Here is a 24,034-nt window from a genome sequence, read left to right on the forward strand (position 1 = left end):
CTAATTTTTAGCCATTTCAAATCGTTTTACCTATGTTGATACACGGAATGTCTGTTGACTGCGTCTACAAAAAGTCTGAAGTCAAGATTGATCTATAGGGGGTCAAAGTGTAAATATTATGATAGATTGATGTAGGATCGCTTTTATGTCAATATGTCATAGTGGGCCGCTCATTAGTCTTACCCTGGATCGCTTATAGGAACAAGTGATCTGGATCGCTTATTTGGACTGTCACTTAAGCGACCCAGAAACACTATATATAGGTAGGAGCGGTTCATAAGTTGTAATAGTGTATGTGTGTGCTACGGTGCTAAAACTCTGTCAAATTTTCATCAGAAAGCAATAGAAAGATAAGGAATTGAAAGGATAAGCTGTTGTAACTTCATTTACGTTGATTCCGCCTTCGTACGTGAAGATGAACGACCTTGACTGACTTTTCGGGTCATAGAACGGTCCAACAACCTATACCTGTTTACCCCTGCTTATGCCTCAAACCCATTTCGGCTCGACAAATCATTTTACAAACTTATCTTTATCTTCCCAAAATCTCGTACTTTTCAAAACGTTTCAAAATCTCAAGTCTCAAACTGTTACCAAAACTCTTTAAATCTACCTCTTAAATAAATTTCGGGACGAAATTTCCTAAAGGAGGGGAGACTGTAACGCCCTGCTTTTTCATACTTTCCATAATTAGAAAGCTCGCCTTGTAATGCTATTTTTGGAAATCTTGTATTATTGTAGTCGTCTTTTCGTTGTAAAATCCGAGACTTGGATCATAAATAAAGTTCGTATTTCTTTAAATTCACCATCTACATATTCATACATGTTCATACGTTGGAATTCATTGTACATCGAATCCTTATTTGTAATTCATACTTATACGATACTTATTCACGATGCATGTCCATGCTTGTCCTTAAATTGTTGATACCTAAAAACCCCTAATAATATGCTTATTTATACAACGGTTAATCATCTAATATGTGACATATACTTGTCACTTACAAACATGTTACATACTTGTACATTACACTTTTTACCTAGTTAAATCATGTTTTATTTCATATTTCACCTTGTTACAAGTTATGGGAAACATTGTTGCACATTATTACACAACTTAATTAACAAAATTACTCATTATAATGTTTTAAAAAAATAAAAAAATAAAGAAATATGGCAGCCCCAATTCAGCAAAATTCAGCCCCATATAGTTGGGTTTTGTGGGCTAGTTTCAAGGTGTAACCCCTTCTAAACACTTACAAAGCCCAACCCATTGAAACCCTAATCCTTCCCCCTATAAATACCACTTATAACCAGCCTCCCTACCACTTTTGCAACACTAAAAAACTCTCAAAACATCCTCCAAACCGTAGCTGAAAGCAAGGGTTCGAGCAGATTGACACCCCTTCACGAAAATGAGCATAACTCACTCAATTCTTATCCGATTCACTCGATTCTTTTTCCTACTACTTTGTATTGACCTTATCTACGTTTCCATGGGTTTTTCACAGTAAATAAGTCCCTGGAACTCCAGAAAAAAGTCTCCAAAGTCCACTGATTGTTTTTGTTTTCATGAAATCCTTGTTATTTCTTACCAAACTTGAGTCTATCTCATCTCAAACCTATGTCCTAATGCTTACAACACTTTAGTGGTTGGTTAGGCTTAAAAACAAGGTTGAGACACTTAAAAATCAGAGGATTAAACCTCATAAACTTGGTGTTTTGTTTAGGGTTTTTAACCCACAAGTCATGTCAAACTTTGTCTTTGATACATGAGTGATTATGGAACAACTTGGGTTGTCCAAACATACAATCCTCACATGATTTGATGATTTCTCTTAGTTAGTGTGTATATTTCTTATTCTTTATTGTATGTTCATGACCCTCCTTGGTTGTTTTTTTTACATCAAGTGTAGTGGTGAACACATAGAGGTGCCTAAATGGAAGACTTGATCTTCCTACCTCCTACATGATTTCTATGACATTTAGAGGTACTAAAATGAAGATTTTAATCTTCTACCTCATGCTTGAACTATTGGACATATATTATATAACCTAAATATATTATTCGAATAATCGAATCTTTGATGATGAACTAGTGTTCATATGTCGGGGTACTAGATTACATCATCCTAGACTATGATAACTTGTCACGATTCTAATGGAACCTTGTTCCATGAAAACATCTAAACTCCTTCGAGTTTCCTAGTGTCAAGAACAAGCATCATATGTACTAAATGATTATTTTCCATGTTATTCTCATATCTTATTTTTATGTTGTTTTAAACATCGAATCTCGACTCTAAACATACTTGAACTTTAACCCTTATACATTCGGACTCTAAATCTCTACTCGTCAACAATTGGATAATCGGAAAACATATGCAAACTTTGTGAGTATACTCGTATTTCCCCTTTTACTTTTATCACTTTTGGGGTGTAACATGTTTATCTATCGACAAACTTACACATGAACATTTTGCTTAAACACATGAACATTCCTATAACATGCTTGTATACGTGATGGCTTGATACTTTAAACTTGGGTGAAACTTATGTGTTGAACTTATCATTAACTTCGTACGAGCCAAACCGTGACATATGTAGCGCTATAGGATTAACGACCCGCCCTTTAGCATCGGTAATGTCATGAGCATATTGCGTTTCCTTGGTTTGATATGTTAGACACATGCCTTGTTTAAACGTTTATCTTGAATCACATGCTTGCTATGAGGAATTGTTCAAAACTTATCTTTTGCTATGTATGTATCAAACTTGTATACTCGCCTTTGCTTTTGAATTGAATTATTTTATACATGTTACAGGTTGATGAGGACGATGCTAAGAAAAGAAGTAGCGTTGATGCCTAGATACACATATAGACGTTAGGGTTTAATGTGTTGTATCAATTTTGTTATGTTATCATGTTATTTTTGTTAAACTTGTTGTATTTGAATTTCTGTAATGTTGACAATTCATCTTATGAAATGAAATAGGATTATTTAAATACTTGTCACAATTATTAGCGTTATGATGTCTCGAGCAATCTTCACACTTCGTCTCATCCCGATGTTTCCGCCATTGGTTGGGGTGTGACAAGTAACATTCTTTCGCCTCTTGCTGATCACTATCGATCTTGACAACCCCCCAAGGGGTAGGGATCTTGATGCATTGGTGATATGTCGATGGTACGGCCTTCATATCGTGAATCCACGGTCTTCCTAGGATGATGTTATAGCAGGATAGAGAATCCATCACACAGAAACGTTGCATCTTGTTGACTCCTTCAACGTATACTGGCAACTTTATCTCTCCCACTGTGTTTCTAGCCTCTCCGCTGAACCCAACAAGCACGGTAGACTTTGAAGTGATATCCATTGGAGACACATTCATTCTCTTCAGAGTTTCTAGTTGGATTATGTTGACGGAGCTGCCATTATCAACCAGTATCCTGCGTACAAAATGGTTAGCCACATATAACGTTATTACCAGAGCATCATGGTGAGGATCCTGGACAGTATCCCTGTCATCTGCATCAAAAGTGATCACTTTGTCAGTTGTGAGGGTAGTCATCCTGACAGGTTTGTCTCCCCTTTCGTCCTTAGCTTCTTTTGCATGTCTCTTTGCCGCCGAATACGAAGTCCCACAAATGTCGGATCCTCCCGAAATGAAGTTAATTATCTTGGCATCCGCAGGAGGTGATGCTGCTCGCTCGGGATCCTTCTCAGTATCCTGACCTTTATTCTTCTTTCTTCCCAAGAGATCTTTCAGATATCCCTTGCTTAGAAGATAGCTTATTTCTTTCCTTAGAGCAATGCAATCCTCAGTTACATGTCCGAAATCTTCGTGGAAAGCACACCATTTTGACTTATCTTTCCAATCAGCCTTTTGTTGATTCTTTCGAGGCCACCTAGCCTTGTCTCCTAGACCCTGCATGGCATACATCAATTTGGGAATGTTAACAGAAAAGCAATATTCAGACAACTCAGGATACTCTTCAGGATCCTCATCTTCGACAGCATTCACTCTCTTGTTTTCATTTCTACCATATGGCTTAGGTCGATATGACTTGAATGAGGATTCTAACTTCCTGTTAGTTGACTCATAAGTGTTAGATGAGTTCATCCTTTCTTGCATCTTCCTGTCATCCTCCAGACGGATATATCTCAAAGCCCTGTTACGAGCCTCGTCGAGATTCCTGCAGGGATTCATTATCAGATCCTGATAAAACTGAGAATCCTTTTGTAATCGCATCTTGAAAGCTTGTACAGCTGTTGCAACATCAAGATGTGGGATATCCAAGGATTCTCGACTGAATTTGTTCACATAATCCCTCAAGGATTCCTGAGGCCCTTGAGTTATCCTGTAAAGATCACTGGTTAGTTTCTCAAAACTCCGACTACAAGAAAATTGACTGTTAAATAAATTAACCAAATGAGCAAACGAAGTAATAGAGTGAGGAGGAACGTTTAACAGCCATTTTAAGGCTGATCCTGTTAGAGTAGAACCAAATCCCTTGCATAAGCACGCTTCCTTGAGCTCCGGGGGGGATAGGGTTAATCTCCATTCTCTCCCTATACTGAGCAATAATATTTAATCTAAATTAAAACAAATTTTTATTATTAATAATATTTAATCAAATCTAAAATCTAATCTAATACAAATTTTTATTATCAGTAATATTTAATCAAATCTAATAAGAATTCATATGAATTCCAAAGTTGATATTAACTTTCAAATAATTAAAAAAAATCCACCTAACATCACAAATGTTTCTGTTAAATTCGATTAATTAATTTGTTCAACAATCACTCTAATCTTTATCATTCAGTACGGTTAACCGATTTATCATCATACAACCTCCTACCTATTCAATCATATGATTTTTCAATCTTATATTAACTAAATAAATAAAGATTAATATTCAATCTTATCCTACTTTAAATATAAAAAAATCCGTTAGTTCAGATTAATATTCAATCTTATCCTACTTTAAATATAAAAAGATCCATTAGTTTTTTAAATATATATTTTTTTATTATTTGGTATATAAAATCATATTTATTCAACCCATTTAATACACAGGGGTTTTTAAAAATATAACTTTTTTTATTATTTGGTAAACAATATTACATTTATTCAACCCGTGTAATACAATAGTTTTAAAGATATAATTTTTTTTATTATTTGGTATATAATATTACATTTATTCAACCCGTACAATACATATGGTTCTTATAGATATAACTTATTTTATTATTTAATATATAAAATTACATTTCGTCAACCCGTGCAATAAAGGAGGCTTTTAAAAAGATAATGTTTTATTATTTGGTATATAAAATTCATTTATTCAACCCGTGTAATACACGGGGTTATAACATAGTTATATCTAAAAGAATGCCCATTTTAGTCATTTTACATCAATAAGCTAATCCAAACATTTTTTTTAAAAACTCCTTTTCAAAAAGTCATTTTCCTATAAGTCCTTTTCCAAAAGTCATTTTTAACAATAATAAGCTTAGCCAAACATGCCCTTAGGCGTTAAGGATATTTTCTTCCACTCGGTTTCTAATTTCTTAGCTAGCTTACCCCTCAAGGTACTTGAATTCTTATATGGTGTAAATCACATTTTTAATTTAAATATCTTTTTATTTGTTTAAATAAATTGAATTGATTTAGATATTTTTATTTATTTAAGAGGCTGTTTGTTTACATCTTAATGAGGCTATTAATGGTTCAGATCTCTTACTGGTTCAGCACTAAATGATTCAGAATGTTTATTTCACGAGCAGATGTCTCAATGGTTCAGACATTTGCCTCTGAATGGTTAAGATTTATATAGAGTCTGAATGGTTAAGACTTCTAATCTGAATCGATCAGACATTTGCCTCTGAACGGTTAAGCATTATACAGGCTCTTAATGGTCCAGACCTCTTACTGGTTCAACACTTAATGGTTCAGACCTCTTACTGATTCAGCACTTAACCATTCAGATGTTGTCAAACAGCCCCTAAGCTGGATAATGCATGAGTCAAAATTTGTGTATTTACGGCTCATGATTGGCTTCAGTCAACGATAGACTTGATGATGGTTGATCTAAACGTCTAGCTGCTGCTATTAATGAAATTTGAAAAAATTAGTTCTTGACGGACATTTTTTAACGATCCAAAGTATGTTCTAGAGGCTTTCTGACCTTGCCAAGGGCTAGTCCCTCGGACCAAGTCAAATCGATGTTTAGAACCGGTTTGTCTATGCTAGAATTTAGATTAGTCTCGAACAATTAATCTCTACATGTCTTAACCCTTATCGATGTTAGTTTTGGTGTTTGAATACTTCACAGTTAACTAAAAATGCTTTGGTGACATTAAAATCATCAATAGTTATTCCTCTATTCCATAGGTTGGTCTTTTATATGACATGACAAGTTTGCTGTAAGAACTTCTATAATTACATGATATTTATTTTGGAGGATGAAATTTGTTTTATAAGAATTAATTACACGAATAGTCATGTGGTATGAGTAAATTAGAATTTGGTCCCAATTTTTTAATCAATTACATTTTTAGTACTCACTGTTTACTAGCAGACAGTCAAAAAATACACGAAGCCGTGACATGACATGACCTCACATTGAATATCGTATTGAAAGAGTTGTCAGTTGTTCGATCCCTTAGCCAACCTTATAACACCAACGACTCCGATGAGTCCTCTCACCACAACACTTTCCCGCGGAACACCAATTCCATTCTATTCCATTAGCATCTCAAGCTAAGGGCCAAACTATCTACACACCAAGTGTGTAGATAGTCACCCTTAAAAGGTGTTTTTTGTCCTTATATGCACACCTTGTAGTGTTGAACTGTGGCCAAAACACGGCGTTTTGGTCCGGTTAACCAGACAAAGACTGATGAGTGTCTGACGGGTCTGTTGACCGGACCAAAACGCCGAGCTTTGGCCGCGTTTTGGTCCTGTCAACCAGACCGGGTGTCAGTCTTTTGTCTGGTTGATAGGATCAAAACGCGGCCAAAGCTCGGCGTTTTGGCCACAGTTCGACACTGCAGAGTGTGCATATAAGGACAAAAAACACCTTTTTTGGTGTGTAAATATGCAAAATGGTGTGTAGATAGGTACACCTTTCCCTAAATTCAACGAATACGACCCACCTAGTTGTATTTATCAAGGCGGTTCGATTTCAATAGGACTGATCACCCCTTACAAATATAACTAGCCTCCTTCCACCTGGAAAGGGTTACCCTACAATGACATTAGAGCTTAACAAAATTTGGGGGGGTACACACTCGTGGGCAGAATTTGCCCAAGCGGTGCAAGTTCAATTCGACCGGACCAATTATGAGGTATGGCCAAAGCCTTGTCATGACTCACACAAACCACCATGATGACTAGGTATCACGAGACCCTTGAACGAGTCAATGGCCTGCTCAAACCCTTCTTGATCGGATGTTACATTGCCGGACTCCAGGATGAACTTTGGCTCGATAACATGATCAAGAAGCCTTGAACCCTATCAGAAGCAATTGTTGTGGCTTGGTTGGCTGAGGAGTGCAACTTACTATATGGGTAATTGACCTGCACAACTAGAGTGCTTAGACCATCGCCAACCCAATGACCGACAGGAAATCTACCACTGGCTTTACTTTCCATCATCACCTCACCAACACCAAGGCATGAGAACACCGAAAAAAGGGTCTTTGTTATCATTGCAATGAGAAGTTAGTTTCCAACCACCATTGTGAAAGACCACAACTATTCACGATAGGTGACTTTGTAGATGAACATGGCACCCGCCACGGATGTCACGGGAGGAACCAAGTGCTGCCTCACCCGGGTCTTTTTCCTTGCGGACAAGGAAGAATTAAGCGGAGGAATGATGCGTGCCTCATGTACATATCAGTATGCGTAATCCATGGCCATGCACCTTCTTTGTTTTGTTATTTCCTGGTTAGCACTTAGCAGGCGGTAGGCATGCAGTTGGTTTCTTCATGCAGATAAGTTTATTCTCAAGCTCAATAAGAATGGCTATATGTTTCAATCCTGTCCATTTACGCTCGAGCTCGAATCATTTACTATCCTACGTATCACCTCTTTCGGTTCATATTGCAGTTGTAACCTTTCCATATATTGTTCGATCACAAATCTACAAATCAAGCGAAAAGGAAAACAAAAAGCTTCATATGATCCTAATCTTTTCTACACATATTGCGAAATCATGTTTGTAAATAATCAAGCATTTGGCTCAGAAGATAAAAGTTTAGAAAAAAGTAATGTAGAGAAAAGCCATAAAAAATATGTTCTAGAGAGATTTGTTTTGCAGAGAGTCGATAATGTCGATGCAATTCTTCATTAATGACTTGGCCTGCTCATTTTTTTCAATTTCCCATTGATGAACAAGCTCCGTTTTAAAACCTACTTCTACTTGTACTTGCGCACCTCTTGCTCGAGTAAAGTCTCTGTACAGCTTTGTCACTTCGTCAAGACACTCTGAAGCTGCGATGTGAACTTGGGCAATCTTTATTATGGATATACAATCGATCACCTTAGGTGACACAGAATAAAACAACTGCAAGCGAAAAGCCAACTTACGATTAGGCTTACAAACTTGGTCAAAGATGGTTGACAATGAAATTCAGTTACCTCTATAACTAATGATGAAACATCGACTCCTTGATCCATATCCTTCAACCCTTCACTTATCCTTGAGCATAGTTCTTTGATTGATGTGAAGACCGAAACTTTAACTGTTCACATCAAGTTGACAACAAAGTGTGATATAAGAATTTTAACCAAAAAAAAAAAAAAATAATAATAAAGCATACCACATACCTATCCAAGAGATTGCAGGTGCTAGGGAATTTAAATAAACGTGCACCAAGTCCTTTTGCCACTTGATAATGTCGTTTAATCGTGCAAGAATGACACAGGATGTAATGCACTCTATAATCTTATCATGAGGAACAGAAGTATCTTCTGTCTCACGCGTCTCTGTATTAGGGATCGATTAGTTGTAAAATTGTAATAAATCTCATCATGCTTGAATTGTCAATTACCAAAAAAAAAAAAAAAAGCATATCTGACCTGTTTTATCAGTACCGTTCAGTGATGACGACCCTTGTTTGGAAATGAAGGCACCATTGCACATTTCAAACAATAACGGGAAGACCACACCAAAGAAGTCTGGATTTTTGAAGGCTTTTAAAACTTTGTCTAGACAGCGAAAGGCTGCATCACGAAACTTGTTGACTTTCTTATTACATGCTGAGGTTACAACACTCAAAATGTCATTTTCAATGGCTGGATCAGCTGCCGAAATTGCCGTGTGACAGGATGTACATAGAGCGGACAATGCTTCCAATATATCTTCTTTTCCCTGTCGGATATTACCATGAGTTAGCATAAACCATATACTTCTGTAATTAATTCTTATAAGAGACGTATTGTAGATTAGACGATTCTAAATATACATATCAGTAACTCTGTTGAGATACAAGTTACTGATTTTCAGATTCATACGTGTCTCTGAAAAGAGACTGAAGGGTAAAAAGTCAACATTATTAAGAATGCTTTTAAGATTTGCGCAATACTATATTACTATACATGTTCAGCTATCTACTATACTCCAACTTTGACTTCAAAATTCAAATGTCAACTATTTCTAGTTGTAAAACAATTATAACTAGTTATTTTACCAGCCGCGCGTTGTGGCAGCGTCGAAACGTACAATAACTCGAATTTATACGTATTATATTTGACCCGACTCGTTTCCGAAAAAAATTTAGGTTGAAATGTAGGCCAACTGAACACGTACATAAAACTAAGCATGAAAACGTATTATAACGCGTTTCTGAAAAAAAAAAATTACGTTGAAACGTAAACCAACTAGAATTTATACCGACACGAATATAAGCACGTAAGAAATCAGTGTTGTTTTAGCTAAAGAATGAATGTACAGAGTAAACTTGAAACTTTAAAAACTCAAGGGGGGTCAAAATGACAATTTAGAAATTTCTAAAAAGTTGAGGGGTGTAATTATCAATCTTGAAAATTGAAAAAAGAGACTAAAAACTCAAGGTTACCATTAATCATGCCACACTTTTTTAACTTATATTTTGTTTCAGAAGAGAAAAATACGATAAGTTGCAATAAATTCAGAAAGGATGGATGCCAAAAATGTGAAAGAATAACTTATAATTATAATTCCGGTAAAAAAAAAGTTTGCCATTCAAATTAAAGATAAACGAACCTCCCAAATACGGCCAGGAACTTCTTTCATAAGAGATGTGAGTAACACTTGATGATATGAAGAAACAGATTCCTCCAAGACTTCACAAAGCTTTACGATTGCTTTGGCTGCCTACGTAAGACACATAAAGCAATATAATAGCCTATAATATAAAACTCTTTTTTTTTTCTGCTATGCAATAAATAAGAATGGGAGTCTGCAAGAAGTGGCGATAAAAGAGGTTACCTTCCTCTTACTAGCCCAAGACGATGATGCAATTCCCTCGGTTATTAAAGTAACAATTTCGCCTATATACAACTGAAGGGTGAGACGTTCACTCGTCATATTTTCTTCCCATAAGTCCTCATATAGTCTGGACACATTCTTGTCATCCTCAAATCTGCGTAACAACCATAGCGATAACATATGACTAACATTGTATGATGTAAAAAGCTCCAATGCAAACTATTATTCCTTTTATATAATGGCCATGACTACAAAGTCAGTTGTCGTGCACATAGAATATATACCAGGATTACATATATATATATATATATGTACATGTGTGTGTATCCTTTTAAAAGTTTGAAAAATACATGTTTCCCAGTCCAAAAAAATAATCATATTTGTCCAAAACATGTAATATCATATTTAACAAAAAAATGTTGTAGTCTATTTAGTTCTAATTTTCAGGCAGCTGAAGTTTCATATATTGAGTCTTTATTGTATTATGTGTTTCTGGAAAAATAAGGCTTTAGTGTTTTAGAGGTAGAGGGGAAATACATAACTTTAAACTTTTAGAATGACACATAGGGGATGGATCATGAGAAAACTAAAAAACTCCCAAAAAACTGAAAAACACACCAATTTTTTTTTTTTTTTTTTACATTTTTTGGCTGCATTTTTAAGATACAAAAAAAAAAATAGTATAACACATGTCCAACATAACATATGTTGCACATGTGTAATACTAATTTGTTCTTTTTTTGTTTATCTTAAAAATGCTAGACTTACAGCCAAAAATGTTAAAAAAGGTAAAGCTTTTTTGGGAGTTTTTTAGTTTTCTCACATTTAAGTAGTTTTCTCATGATCCTCTCCCTACATATATGCCCAAAACCACAAAAGTGCGGCTAGAAAAACATGTAACAGAGCCAATCAGTACCATCAAGCATGGTAACATGAAAAGCATATTTCAGAAGCTAACCTTGAAAGAAAAATAACTGGAACAACGGTGGCATAATAGCCAGTCAAGATGTCAGAAGAGGTAGATGCATAGCTTTTCAATAAAAACGCACATGCGATCTGCGAATTTCTATCGCCAGTATGCAAAGCAGCAGTTTGCTCAATAAGCTTATGGACTTGAGAAGGAGCCGCAAACTTTATGAGAAACGCACAAGCATTTGCAAAGGCACGTTTGGATGCTGCACTTCTCTCCTCCTTCACCGCTACAAATAGGAGCCTAAGTAGCGTGCTTGTGAACGGTTTAATACTGTCACCCACTTTTTGAACTAACAGGCTAATAAAGCTAGCAACACCAACCCTAGTATTTAGACCAACACCAGATCGAACCAACTGAGAAAGACGGGGAATCAACTGTTCTAGTGATTGTTCGTCAACAACCTCTATGCACATGTTAAGAGTTTCCCACAGTGGAGAGCCCTTTGCGATTGAAATTCGTAAGTTTTCAAGCTTCTCTGTTTGTATGCCAGCGTTTTCTGCATGCCTCTGTTGTTGTGCATAGTGATATCATTATAAAAATAACGGAAGAGTGAGTGTGTGTGTGTGTGTGTGTTATATGATTAAACAAACCTCAACGTAATTCAGTCCTTGATCCTCAAGGCTTGATAAACTTTCAAGCATGCAAACAACTAATTCAGATAAATGCGGACGGATTGCAACCCCTGCACCCTGGAAACATGATGTAAATTTCAAATTGTTATTGATTTACTAGTTGCAAGATTAATAACATTTTAGTTCGTTCAAAACAAGAGAATATATAACATTACCTTAGCAAGTTTTGTGACAATTGTAATTGATGCCTTTCGAATATCATCTACTTTACTCATTATTCCATCAGTAAGTAACAAAGGCAGAACAATATCCATTGCTTTTCTTGCATCAGAAATTTCTGTGAGAGAAATGTCGCACAGCCTTAATGTTAACGATGTAACAGCACGGCATAGTCTTTCCCCAGAAGTTCTAACAGTCTCCTTAATGTCATCCATAGCTCGAAATGCAGCCGTCCATATGTTCTTTAGATGCTTACTAACCTACAAAGCATTTGTACAAAAACGGAAAGATGATGATCACAAGGGTGCAAGAATTGTGTGAACAACAAGGGGATCATGTATAAAACCTGGTCAAATTTACGTCCTTGAATCAAGTCCGCAAGAGCAAGACAGGAAGACTCGCGAGAACGCCAAAGCCTGGAACCACATTGCACTAACAGATCTTCAATGATAAGATCCAAATATTCATCAATGGTTTTTTTGGAGTCTGCTACAAGTGATTTCCAAATATGCGCCATCGCATCCTATAAATAATAAGAAACTTTCCGGATGACGAAATGCCCTTAAAAAACTGAAAATACCCTTCAACCTAGACAAAATGAAGCATGCATACCTGCACGTTTTTGTCAGGGTCATACTGGTAGCGTACAAGCCTTGGAACCAATTGACGGAGATATGGTTGTAGTGCATCCCCTGCCAGCTTGGCAATCTTCGAGAATCCAAAAGCCGCACCTCTTTTTGAATTCAACGAAGCTTGATGATTGGCCAAATCCATGAATTTATACACGAGGTCCGGTTGTCCCATCTCATTTGCCAGACTGCAGAGCTCCTTGTACGTACTAAGCTTCCCTCCACTAAGAGTTCCACCAATCGATCCCTCTTGGAATACTTCTGTGTCTTCCGCAAGCTGAAAACTCATATCAAAAATATATTAATAAAAAGGATTAATTTCATATATACCCTTACAAACTTGAAAATTTTCATATATACCCAACCAAAACTAAAAATATCATATATGCCCTTACAAAATAGTTAAAATATCAAATATACCCGATTTATTAAAAACAATCTAATAAATAATCATTTTACCCTTATTTATTTAACTTCTAAGTTTCATATATGCTCATCTTTTAACTTCATATTTTTCTATAACACATTTTAAGCTTAAATTTATTTTTACTCCTTTTTATTTTTATTTTTTTCCCATAAACAATAGTATTCTCCATATATATAATATTTAAGCTAAAATGAATTAAGCTAGAAATGAGAAAATATAATACTTGATGTTAAAGGTCATATACGAGATTTCAAAATTCTAGAAAAATAAGGGTTAAACTGTCTTTTATGAATTTTTTTTTTTAATGAATTGGGTATATATGATATTTCAACTACTTTGTAAGGGTATATATGATATTTAAAATTTTCCATGGGTATATATGATATTTTGCAAGGTTGTAGGGGTATGGATTAGGATCAAATACAAAGGATCCTAATTGTAAGAAGTGTAAGAAGGATTTATAAAGTGACAAGTGTCCAATAACCTAAAAAAACCCACTACACAAAAAAAAAAAAAAAAAAACTTAAACATCCACCACCACCAAAAACCTAAACCCCCTCCCCCATCACCCACCCCTCAAAAAAAAAAAAAAAAAAAATTTGCTGAGGGGGGGGGGGGGGTTAGGTTTTTGGGTGGTGGTGGGGTGGGGGTTTAGGTTTTGGGTGGTGATGTAGTGGGTTTAATTTTAGGTTATTGGACACTTGTCACTCTATAAATACTTCTTACAGTTAGAAGCCTTTGTAGAATAACTTGACCCGTAGGGGTATATATGAAATTGCCCCTAAAGAAAGAAGATATAAAGAAGGGAAAAAAAATAGTGAATAACTTTCAAGTGCTACCTTCACAGCTCTTTTCCTCTTTCCTGTACCGGTGAGAGTGCCAACTAGTGCGTTTACCAAATTCTTCTTCATTGACGCATCACCAAGTTCATAAACAATACTTAGGCCTTGCGATGCCAGTTCTTGTGTGAGTTCATTCTGCTCGCCAATTAGGTGTGAAAATGCTTCCTGCAATAAAACAGCATGGAAATTGATACCGATATTTAGGATAATAAATAAATAGCAAGTTTCCAAAACATATTGAATAAAATACATGAAAACTAAAATACCTGGATGTCTGGGAGTAATTTCTGAATTGATGGGTGACGACCGCAATACATTGTTAGTGATACTAACCACACAGTTCCACTACATCGCTCTTCTTTTTTGGTACTATACAATAGACCATCAAAGAGCTTTTTAGTAATCATATCTCTAGCAAGTACATGGTACTCTTCATTTCCTTCAATCCCAATAAATCTAGATGTCGTCGGCTCAGCTGAGGAAATATCCGCCATCAAATAATTTGAAGTCATGGAGAGTGAAGTGTAGTCGGTTTTCAGGATCATATCAGTCGTCACTGGAACACCGCCCCATAAAAATGAAAGAGCTTCACCACCAGCAAAAAGAACGTCCTCAACCTGCTCCATTGATGCTAAACATTAACTTTTCACATAAAAAAATAGAGTAAAATGTCATTTTCATCCCTGAGGTTTGGCCAGTTTAGCGACTTTCGTCCAAAAGTTTGTTTTTCCGCATCTGGATCCAAAAGGTTTGAAATCTTGCCATTTTCATTGGCTCGTTAACTCCATCCATTTTTCCCCGTTAAGTTCCGCTTTTTTTTTGTTAACTTAAAGAGCAATTCGGTCTTTTTACATAAAGTGGAAAAGACCGAATTGCCCTTTAAGGTAACAAAAAAGACAGATATACCCCTGACTTAATGGAGAAAAATAGATGGAGTTAACAAGCCAGATGAAAATGGCAAGATTTCAAACCTTTGGACGAAAGTCGCAAAACTGGCCAAACCTTGGGGACGAAAATGGCATTTTACTCTAAATAATATACAGGAAGTTTGTAAATAACAATAAACTAGAAACTGGAAGTAACTTGATCTACCTTAGAGCGGGCAAGACTAAAGATTAAGTCAAGTGCATCACTGATCATGGTAGAAGACGATTCTTTCACACACATATGTCCCAAAGATAGAACAATTCTTTGAGTTGCTTTGATATCATCACCAGAGAGTACCTTGCTTAACTTTTCACGCAATAATGTCAAAACGTCATCTGAAGTTCAAAGAATAAGAAAATAGTTGTGACCCACATAGTTAAAAAGTATCTGATATAGATATTTCAATATTCACCTGTGCCGCCAGAGTCGTGATCCAACTTCGGGAGTGGGGAACAAAGCCCAATATGACCTAAACCTTGCATTGCAACAGAAGCTAAAGTAGCAGTCTCGGAATTGACTACATCCACTAGACATTTCAATGTGTTTTGAAATAACGAATTTGTGACAGTAGGAGTTCTTAACAAACAGTTGGCGGTGACATATCCAAGAGCACATATCATTCCATGCTGAATTTCAAACCTGATGAACAATGTAAAATCAACCAACGATATCAGAAACACAAGACCTAAAACGTATATAAATTGTTATGTTGCAATGGACAAACCTTGACTTTCCCGATCCTTTCACCGATGAAATCAGTTCATTAATAAGATCAGAAGCGGCAGATATAGGAAGACCACAAGAAGCAATTCCAAGTAAACGAGCTGCACATTCCCGCGTGTCTAGGTCTACATGGGCTAGCAATTGCTTTAACCATGGTACTCTAATCGCATATCGGGATGCTAACATCTAAAATTTAACAGTGTTTATCAAAATCAAGAACACAAATAAGTAGGGCTGCAAACGAACCGAACGAACACGAGCAACACCTTGTTCTTGTTCGTGTTCGTTTGTTAAGGAAATATGTGTTCACAAACTGTTCATGAACACTTACCGAACGATATTTTATGTTTCATGTTCGTACGTTAAGGACATGAACGTGTTAGTGTTCGTTTGTTAAGGAAATATGTGTTCACGAACTGTTCATGAACACTTACCGAACGATATTTTATGTTTCATGTTCGTACGTTAAAGACATGAACGTGTTCGTGTTCGTTTGTTAATTTTAGGCAGCGAATGCGAAAAAACGTTCATGAACACAAATGGAAACAAGCGTTTATGAACACAATATATAATACTGATACTTGTTAAATATTTTATTTGTTAGAACTATGAAGTAAAATTTAAAAACTAAGAACACTAATGAACTATCGAACATAAACGAACGCGGCCTCTGTTCATGTTCGTTCATTTAACTAAACAAACAAAAATTCTTTTTCATGTTCGTTCGTTTATTAAACGAACAAACTTCCCGCCAAATTGTTCGTTGAACAGTTCGGTTCGTTTGCAGCCCTACAAATGAGACAGTGGACAAGAGTAGGAATGTACAAATAGCATACCTCGGGAAAGTGAGATCCGATTTTGATTAGAGCTTTAGAGGCGGTAGCATGCAAGTCCACAGAACTGTCGTACGCCATTGCATGCTCTAACAGTAAACACATGTTCCCTAATGAAGACACAAACTCAGGGGTTCTTTCTGTTGCTGTGTTTTGCTCCACATCCGCCTCAAAGCACTGTAACAAAAACCTGATTGCAGCCACGTATGTTTGGGATGGAAAAAGAAGCCGTTCTTCCCTTATTTCACTGGATTCTAGCAACTGAGGTTGTTGTCTAACAATATAGTTTAGCATGTCTGCAAGTTTAGGGTGCTTGAGATTTATGCTTTCGATAGTGGATCTTCCTTGATCTTTACCGAGGAAGAGACCTTCCAATGCCATCTCCCTACACAGAAATTTAGTAAATGTAACATATTTTGAATATGCAGTTAATATAAGAATATACACATACATAACAGTTAACATACCTTATATCCAGTTTAGTGTCTGAAGCACCAAGCATACAGATAAACCGGCTTGGGCAATGTTGTGAGTCGAATAAAGTCGTCGCCCATCTCATCGCACAAAAGCGTACTTCACCTTGTTCCTTGTACCAATAACATAATGAATTCAATATTCCAAATATTATGTCAATTTAGTAAGAAAAAAAAAATGAAGAATTAGCATGTAAATGGATTGTACCACTTGAGAATTTTCGAGCACAAGTGATTCTAATTCATTTAAGACTGTTACAGGGGCATCCTAACAATCAATCAACACACGGTTAAGAACTGATTCCATTAGAGAAAAGTTAAGTAACTGTTACGTAGAGTGATTTGGTTGGAAGCCATACTTTATATGCAATAGCAAGAGAGTTGGTTGCTTCTTGAACAATTAGGCGAATCGACGGAGACTCTACTTTCAGAGCATTAAAAAGCCGAACAGCCATGTCAATTTTATCTCTGCAGAATAAGTATAATGCACCATCACGTTAGTTACTTACTTGATAAGTCATGATACTAAACCAAAGCAAATGGTACCTGAAAAGCTGAGGCAAGCGCTTAGCAAGCAATCCAATTGCTTGGAAAGCAAAGGTTTTGGTCTCCCGTGCAATTGAGTCTACGATGAATGAGATTTTAAATCCACTTTACAACCCAAAAGACAGAGAGAAAAAAACATATCCAATTGACACAAAAGGTTTTTACACAGATACCTGATTCTGAACCAGTATAACCATCAAGGGACTTGAGAACGCCACTAAGTATAACAGGACCCATAAGTTTAAGCTGATCAATTTTGGCCTGTATATTTTCGAGGTAATGAAATGAAAAGGGAATTTCAAAAGAGCTCAAATACATGCAAAAATTGATAAGAAACATCACTTACATGCTTAAAAACCCATACAGTGAACTCCATTCCTAATTGCTTTAACCTTGATGTGGTACCATTTCCTAGAAAAAGAACGTTTTCACATTGTTAACATCGAAAACCCCAATAATAGATATGCAATCTGATGAAACAAAAGTGTGAGATTTAACGGTCAAGATGAAGCATTCTCTCATCAGCACAAAGATAGTTACCATATCTATAGATGATCATATTCAAAATGATCCAAATATTAGGTTTGTTGTAACAGATACAAAAATATCATCTACATAGAATATATTCATCCATAATATATATATATATATAGGACAATGCTAGACAGAAAACCCTCATTTAGGTAGAAAACTCTGGAAACCCAAATCTCCCCCCATTTTTACCCAACCTCCCGACATTTTTTTTTTGAAAAAAATTACACATGTAATATACATGTTTTAGAGTGTTTTGGGCCAAAAAAAACAAAAAAGCGCCGAAGGGATTTTTTTTAAAAAAATAAACAAATTTCAGTGCCTAACATGTGTTAGGCAAAAAAGACAGAAATTGCTGAATTTTTTTTTTTTTTTAAATTATCCCTTCGGCGCTTTTTTGATTTTTTTGGCCCAAAAGTCTTAAAAACATGTATATTACATGTGTTATTTTTTTCAAAAAAAAAAAAAAAAAAAATGTCGGGAGGTTGGGTTTTCTAGGGTTTTTTTATATAGATAGGGTTTTCTATATAGCCCAACCCTATATATATATATATATATATATATATATATATATATATATATATATATATATCATTACCACCTGGATGCATGTAAATAAGCAAAAAAAAAAGCCACTTTGGAGCTTGAAATACTAAAATAGCACAAAGCAAAACACGCGTACCATATATGCAACCAAATATACATTGTAAAGTTGAAGGAAAACTATTTGCTGCTGTGACCGACCGACAAAAAGCCGACATCAACCTCACTCTCAAAGCAGGATTCCCAGGATTCACTCTTGAATCTGCAGCAATATGTTCGGCTCCAACACTCCCTACACAACAACGATCAATGTACATTTAAGATTACCCTATGCTCTTTTAATTATCTGTTTCATGCAGACAGCAACATGGTTCAACTGTCCATACCATTGAATAGCAAAAACAGCCGATTTATGAGCTTGGGGTCATCTAAATTTACTCCAGAAGCTTTCTTTTTCAAAAGTTCCTCGCCTCTCTTTATTACAGGCTCGTGTCTGAAAGAACAATACCCAAAAAACATGAACTCATCCTTAGTCCTTAGCTAGCAAGCATGCCAAAGACTAAAAGTTAATAAAAATTTGAAATGATTAATAATTTACTGGATAAAAAGAGTAAAATGTCATTTTCGTCACTGAGGTTTGGCCTGTTTTGCGACTTTCGTCCAAAGGTTTGTTTTTCCACATATGGATCCAAAACATTTAAAATCTTGCCATTTTCATCTGGCTCGTTAGCTCCAACCATTTTTCTCCGTTAAGTCAGAGGTATTTCCGTCTTTTTTGTTAACTTAAAGGGCAATTCGGTTTTTTTTCACATTATGTACAAGCATTTAGCATTTAGCATAATGTACAAGTATTCAAAATACCCTTAGTGAATAAAGAACAAATATAATATAGGTAAACAGACGAAAATACCCCTGACTTAACAAAGAAAAATGGATGGAGTTAATGAGCCGATGATAGGGAAAGATTTTAAACCTTTTGGATCCAAATGCGGAAAAACAAACCTTTGGATGAAAGTCGCAAAAGTGGCCAAACCTCAAGGATGAAAATGGCATTTTACTCGGATCTAAAAATAATAAAGAGCGTGTACCTATCTGCACATGCAGCAACATAGAGAGGATATACAAGTTCCACCGGCAGCTCCATGACATCTACAACGTTCAATAAACCCAACTACAAAACAGAAGATGAAATAAAAAAAGCATCAATAACAAAAGCACAACAATTAGTGCTAAAACACTCCAATGGCTTCACCTTTCTTATTAGAAGCATGTCATGATTCAGTGGAGTTTTCCCCATCACACGATTGCTTTGAGAAACTGAAAGCCCTGGTGGAGATCCCCCGCTGAAATTTGGGATAGCGTGTCAGGTTTCATGATGAAAATTATGATTACATTTTGATATGAATAAAGAGAACATGATTCGAACCTAGCAGATGGTGGCTGATACAAAAGCATATGAAGACAAAATTCAACAAACATCTCCTTGTCTTGAGGTTCATTAATGAGTCGATACTTTGCAGCAATTTCATCACTAATTTGACTTGAGTGACATTCTCCAATCACCTATGATCAATGAAAGGGTTGTAAGCCAGTGGTCGAAATGGACATATGATAGTAGAAATTACATAACTTAGGTTTCAAAAAAGTATGCGCATATAATGTATATATGTGTGGGCCCTCGGGGGGCAAAAGTGAAAGTGCACTAATTTTAACGTTATTTTACTAATTTCGTGAAAATAATGTTAAAAAGCGAGGGACGGTTAATCATGCATCATGTGGTGGCGTTGGTAGCCGAAAGACAAGGGGGTACATGCACCAATCGGCTTTTGTACCAATTGTTGAGTGTTATGTGCCTTATGTCCAAGGCTTGATACAAAACTACTATCGAGTCAGGGATCTCACTGGAAGTAGCCTCTCTATTCCTATGGGATAGAGGTAAGGTTGTCTACATCTTACCCTCCTCAGACCCTACCTTAGCTTTGCTATCGGTGGGATTTACTGAGTATGATGAGGATGATGGAGGTTTCAAAAAAGTAAAGAGTGGGGTCTAATCCAATGTCAATCTACATGTTTGTCTTCTTAATTCTCTGTGTTTGATGGTCCCTGTGGTTAACCAAAATTTTGGATTTAGTCCTCATTTTTTAAGGTACACGGATGGTCCCTGTGGTTTGCACTTTGTAACGCATTTGGTCCCAACTTTTGCCAAAAGTAATGGTCCCTGTGGCATGCACTTTGTAACACATTTAGTCACTAAATGTTGGGACTAAATGCGTTACAAATGGCAAACCACAGGGAACTAAATGCGTTACAAAGTGCATACCCCAGGGACCATTCATATACTTTTGGCAAAAGTTGGGGACTAAATACGTTACAAATTGCAAACCACAGGACCATCCGTGTACTTTTGGCAAAAGCCGGGGGCTAAATACGTTACAAAGTGCAAACCACAGGGACCATCTATGTACTTTTGAAAAACTAGAGACTAGATCCAAAATTTTGGTTAACCACAGGGACCATCCATGTACTTTACTCCTCTTTGTTTTAATATGGCATTACATGGTTTGTTTTTGTGTAAATATTTGTGGTTAATACAGCAGATATAGACTTAAGACATGAATACAGAAACAAATGTGAGTATTGCATACGCACAAATGAGAAAAAAAAAGGTCTATATGTAGTTGGACTCTACATACTGATGGAAAACAATTTGCAGGCACACGTGACACGTGATACCATTGGGTGCTCTTGGCATATGGAGATCTACTAACCGGCATATAGAAAAGCAAATTGTATATGGATGTGTGATTAGGTGAGAAGTTAGAAGTATATATAGTGCAGGCGGATGGATTATATGAATCATCGAGTATACATATGGCGACTAACAAACAATAAAAAAACTGCATTGGAAAAATGCTTAGGAAATAGAAGTAAAACATACCTTTAAGACCATTCTCAAAATTATATCTTGGTGTTGAGAAGGAAGCTTTGAGATGTTAGCTATCATAGTTGGAGCGATATTTTCCTTTTTCTGAATGTAAGAATTTTTAAAGAAAAATAGAATTCAGATAAAAATTGCAAACAACTTCCCGATTAATACAAGAAAAAACCTCATACAAACCTCTTTGGTGACACGGTCGAATGCCATCTCGACATACACAATGCAAAAGTTTCTAACCATCAAAGCAGCATTATTTTCCATATACAACTGCCATAACTCTTCCAAAGGCAAACCTATATGTTGCTGGTGTTTCACTCTCTTGTTCACATGGCTCAGGATTTCCATCACCTATTATAACCGACAAAAAGTCAAATCGGACATTATTTCTACAAGTGTCTCAAAAGTAACGATAAACTTGAATCAACTAAAAACAAATAGACTATTTAGAGCTAGCACTGTGGTTAACTAGTAGCTTTACTCGCCAATACCCTTTCAGCGACAGCCAGCACAACGAAAAAACACAAGCACACAACAAAAGAAAAGATATGTGAGTGTCGCAATCAAAAGCTAACAAAACACGCAGACAAATATAAAAACTTATCATGAGAATTTATAACACCTCCAACAAAGAGACAATAAATCAAGTGATTTATGAATGCACTCATATTCAATTAAAACAACCTTTATTTACTGGTTTTGATATTGAACTCCTCATGCAACTTTGACACAGCCTATAGCACATAAAATAACGTGTAAAGAATAAAAACTTAAAAGCCACGGTTTGATTTAGGTCTGGTTACTTTGTCAACAAGTAATCTCATCTTAGAACTAGTAATTCACGTTCAAAGCCGATCTTATTTGTATGAATGATAAAATGGAAGTTGAAGAAAAGTTTGATTGTTGTTAATGTTAGATATTTTGGGACTAACTTGGTGACCAAAGGGAATTATAATATACATCGAATGAGTTAGGAGGTGCGAGAGTGCACCCTTGTTCGAGTTGTTATAACAATTCCGAGTGTTCGGGCGCAGTCCCCAAATTCGTTATAATTTTGAGACAAAAAATAAAGGCAGGTTGAGGCAATCTAATTTAAAATTTGAATTATAACTGCCCAGAGTTATCTGCAAAACAATCCCCAAATTTGTATCTTCTTCTTTGGTTCATTCACGAATTTGCAATACACACATACATGCTGTGGTTCGATTTCTCAATCAGAGTTGTATCCAATTGAATTAACAATAAGACATAAGGTGGTATAGAAAGAAATTGCCTCAGCAGTTGAGTAAGATAGAATCGAAGATACCTTGGTGCGGACGGCAGAGGAAGAACGAGAGAGGGAGGAGATGGTAAGAGGAAGTAGCTTGGAGAGCAAGTTTTCGAGTTTGGGTTCATCGCAGAGTGCCAATCGAGTGAGCATTCGATCAAGCATCTCTTCCATTTCCACATCTGATTTCCCTGACGTAGATCCTGATGCTGTAGAAGCCATTGTTGTGGAGTTTTTAGTTTGTCTTGGAAGAGCATAAAAGGAGAGAATGCTTTGATCCGGAGGGTCTGTACACACAGGATGGCGTTCTTTGACCCCTCAACAAAACCTCCTTTGTCCCTCTCGATGATAAAAATACGAGTAAATTAGAAGTTTTCTCTTGGTACCAAATTGCAGGCGGTATCATTTGCCTTTAAATGTGACGAGTTTTGTCTTTAACGTTTCAAAAGTCTATACGTTATGTCCTATAGCCCTAACTCAGTCAGATTTTTTTGTTAAATGTGGTCATGTGTCTTGCACATGAGGGTATTCTTGTCATTTTACTTCTTCAAGGACTATTTTGTAAAGAACTTTTATCAAGGGACTAAATATGTAAAATGATTAAACAATAAGGCCCTGCAACAACCTCCAGCATCAACCTCCACTGCAACAACCTCCAGCATCAACCTTCACTGTTATACCTCCTCCGGCCACCGCCACCACCACTACTGCCGCCATTCCCACCCCCACATGCTGCCAACCACCTCCCTTGTCATACCTCTTCTTCAAACAATACAATACGAACCCTAACCCCCCTTTTAACCTTCCAATCCATTCCTCATAGAGATTGTTCACAAAAATAAAGATAGGGGTTTTGATTCTATAAGAAAGACGAACAGAAAGACATAGATTAGAGCTTACGTTTCGCGTTATATCGATGATGTATGATGTTCTCCAGCGAGGTCTTGAATTCCGGCAAACTGAAACTGTACCGGACGAAAATCTGTTATAGGATACAGAGAATACGATCTGCAGCAACAATGGACCTAACCCACCACCACCGCCGCACCCAACCCACCACCACCGCTGCACCTTCACCCACCGTCGTACCCAACCCGTCGCCCCTATC

At 36.4% G+C, this 24,034-nt stretch overlaps 1 protein-coding gene across 1 annotated transcript; it reads right to left on the reverse strand.

Moving 5' to 3' along the window:
- Positions 1-8,106: 8,106 nt before the first annotated feature.
- LOC110895763 (proteasome adapter and scaffold protein ECM29) lies at positions 8,107-23,217 on the reverse strand. The gene is made up of 31 exons (XM_022143119.2): positions 22,966-23,217; positions 21,843-22,010; positions 21,663-21,752; positions 20,151-20,287; positions 19,977-20,067; positions 19,813-19,895; positions 19,111-19,217; positions 18,864-19,016; positions 17,997-18,061; positions 17,824-17,911; positions 17,651-17,729; positions 17,464-17,572; positions 17,313-17,372; positions 17,099-17,217; positions 16,635-17,016; positions 15,800-15,984; positions 15,488-15,714; positions 15,241-15,410; positions 14,415-14,765; positions 14,146-14,313; positions 12,863-13,156; positions 12,597-12,773; positions 12,247-12,510; positions 12,050-12,148; positions 11,445-11,965; positions 10,487-10,640; positions 10,262-10,372; positions 9,097-9,388; positions 8,845-9,003; positions 8,656-8,759; positions 8,107-8,581 (listed from the first exon to the last, which is right to left on the reverse strand). The coding sequence occupies exons 1-31, from the start codon at positions 23,146-23,148 to the stop codon at positions 8,315-8,317; spliced, it is 5,457 nt and encodes a 1,818-aa protein (XP_021998811.1). The 5' UTR covers positions 23,149-23,217; the 3' UTR covers positions 8,107-8,314.
- Between the last annotated feature and the right edge of the window lie 817 nt (positions 23,218-24,034).

The sequence above is a fragment of the Helianthus annuus genome, chromosome 12 (genome assembly GCF_002127325.2).
Source record: "Helianthus annuus cultivar XRQ/B chromosome 12, HanXRQr2.0-SUNRISE, whole genome shotgun sequence".
NCBI lineage: Eukaryota > Viridiplantae > Streptophyta > Magnoliopsida > Asterales > Asteraceae > Helianthus > Helianthus annuus.

Excerpts from the sequence above, each read along its gene's own strand:
- LOC110895763 (XM_022143119.2), bottom strand. The coding sequence starts at position 23,148 with ATGGCTTCTACAGCATCAGGATCTACGTCAGGGAAATCAGATGTGGAA. Across the intron at positions 19,218-19,812 it reads GTTGCTGCATGTGCAGATAG|ACACGAGCCTGTAATAAAGA; the intron begins GTACACGCTCTT and ends TTGTTCTTTCAG. Across the intron at positions 18,062-18,863 it reads TATATTTGGTTGCATATATG|GAAATGGTACCACATCAAGG; the intron begins GTACGCGTGTTT and ends TTCTTTTTCTAG.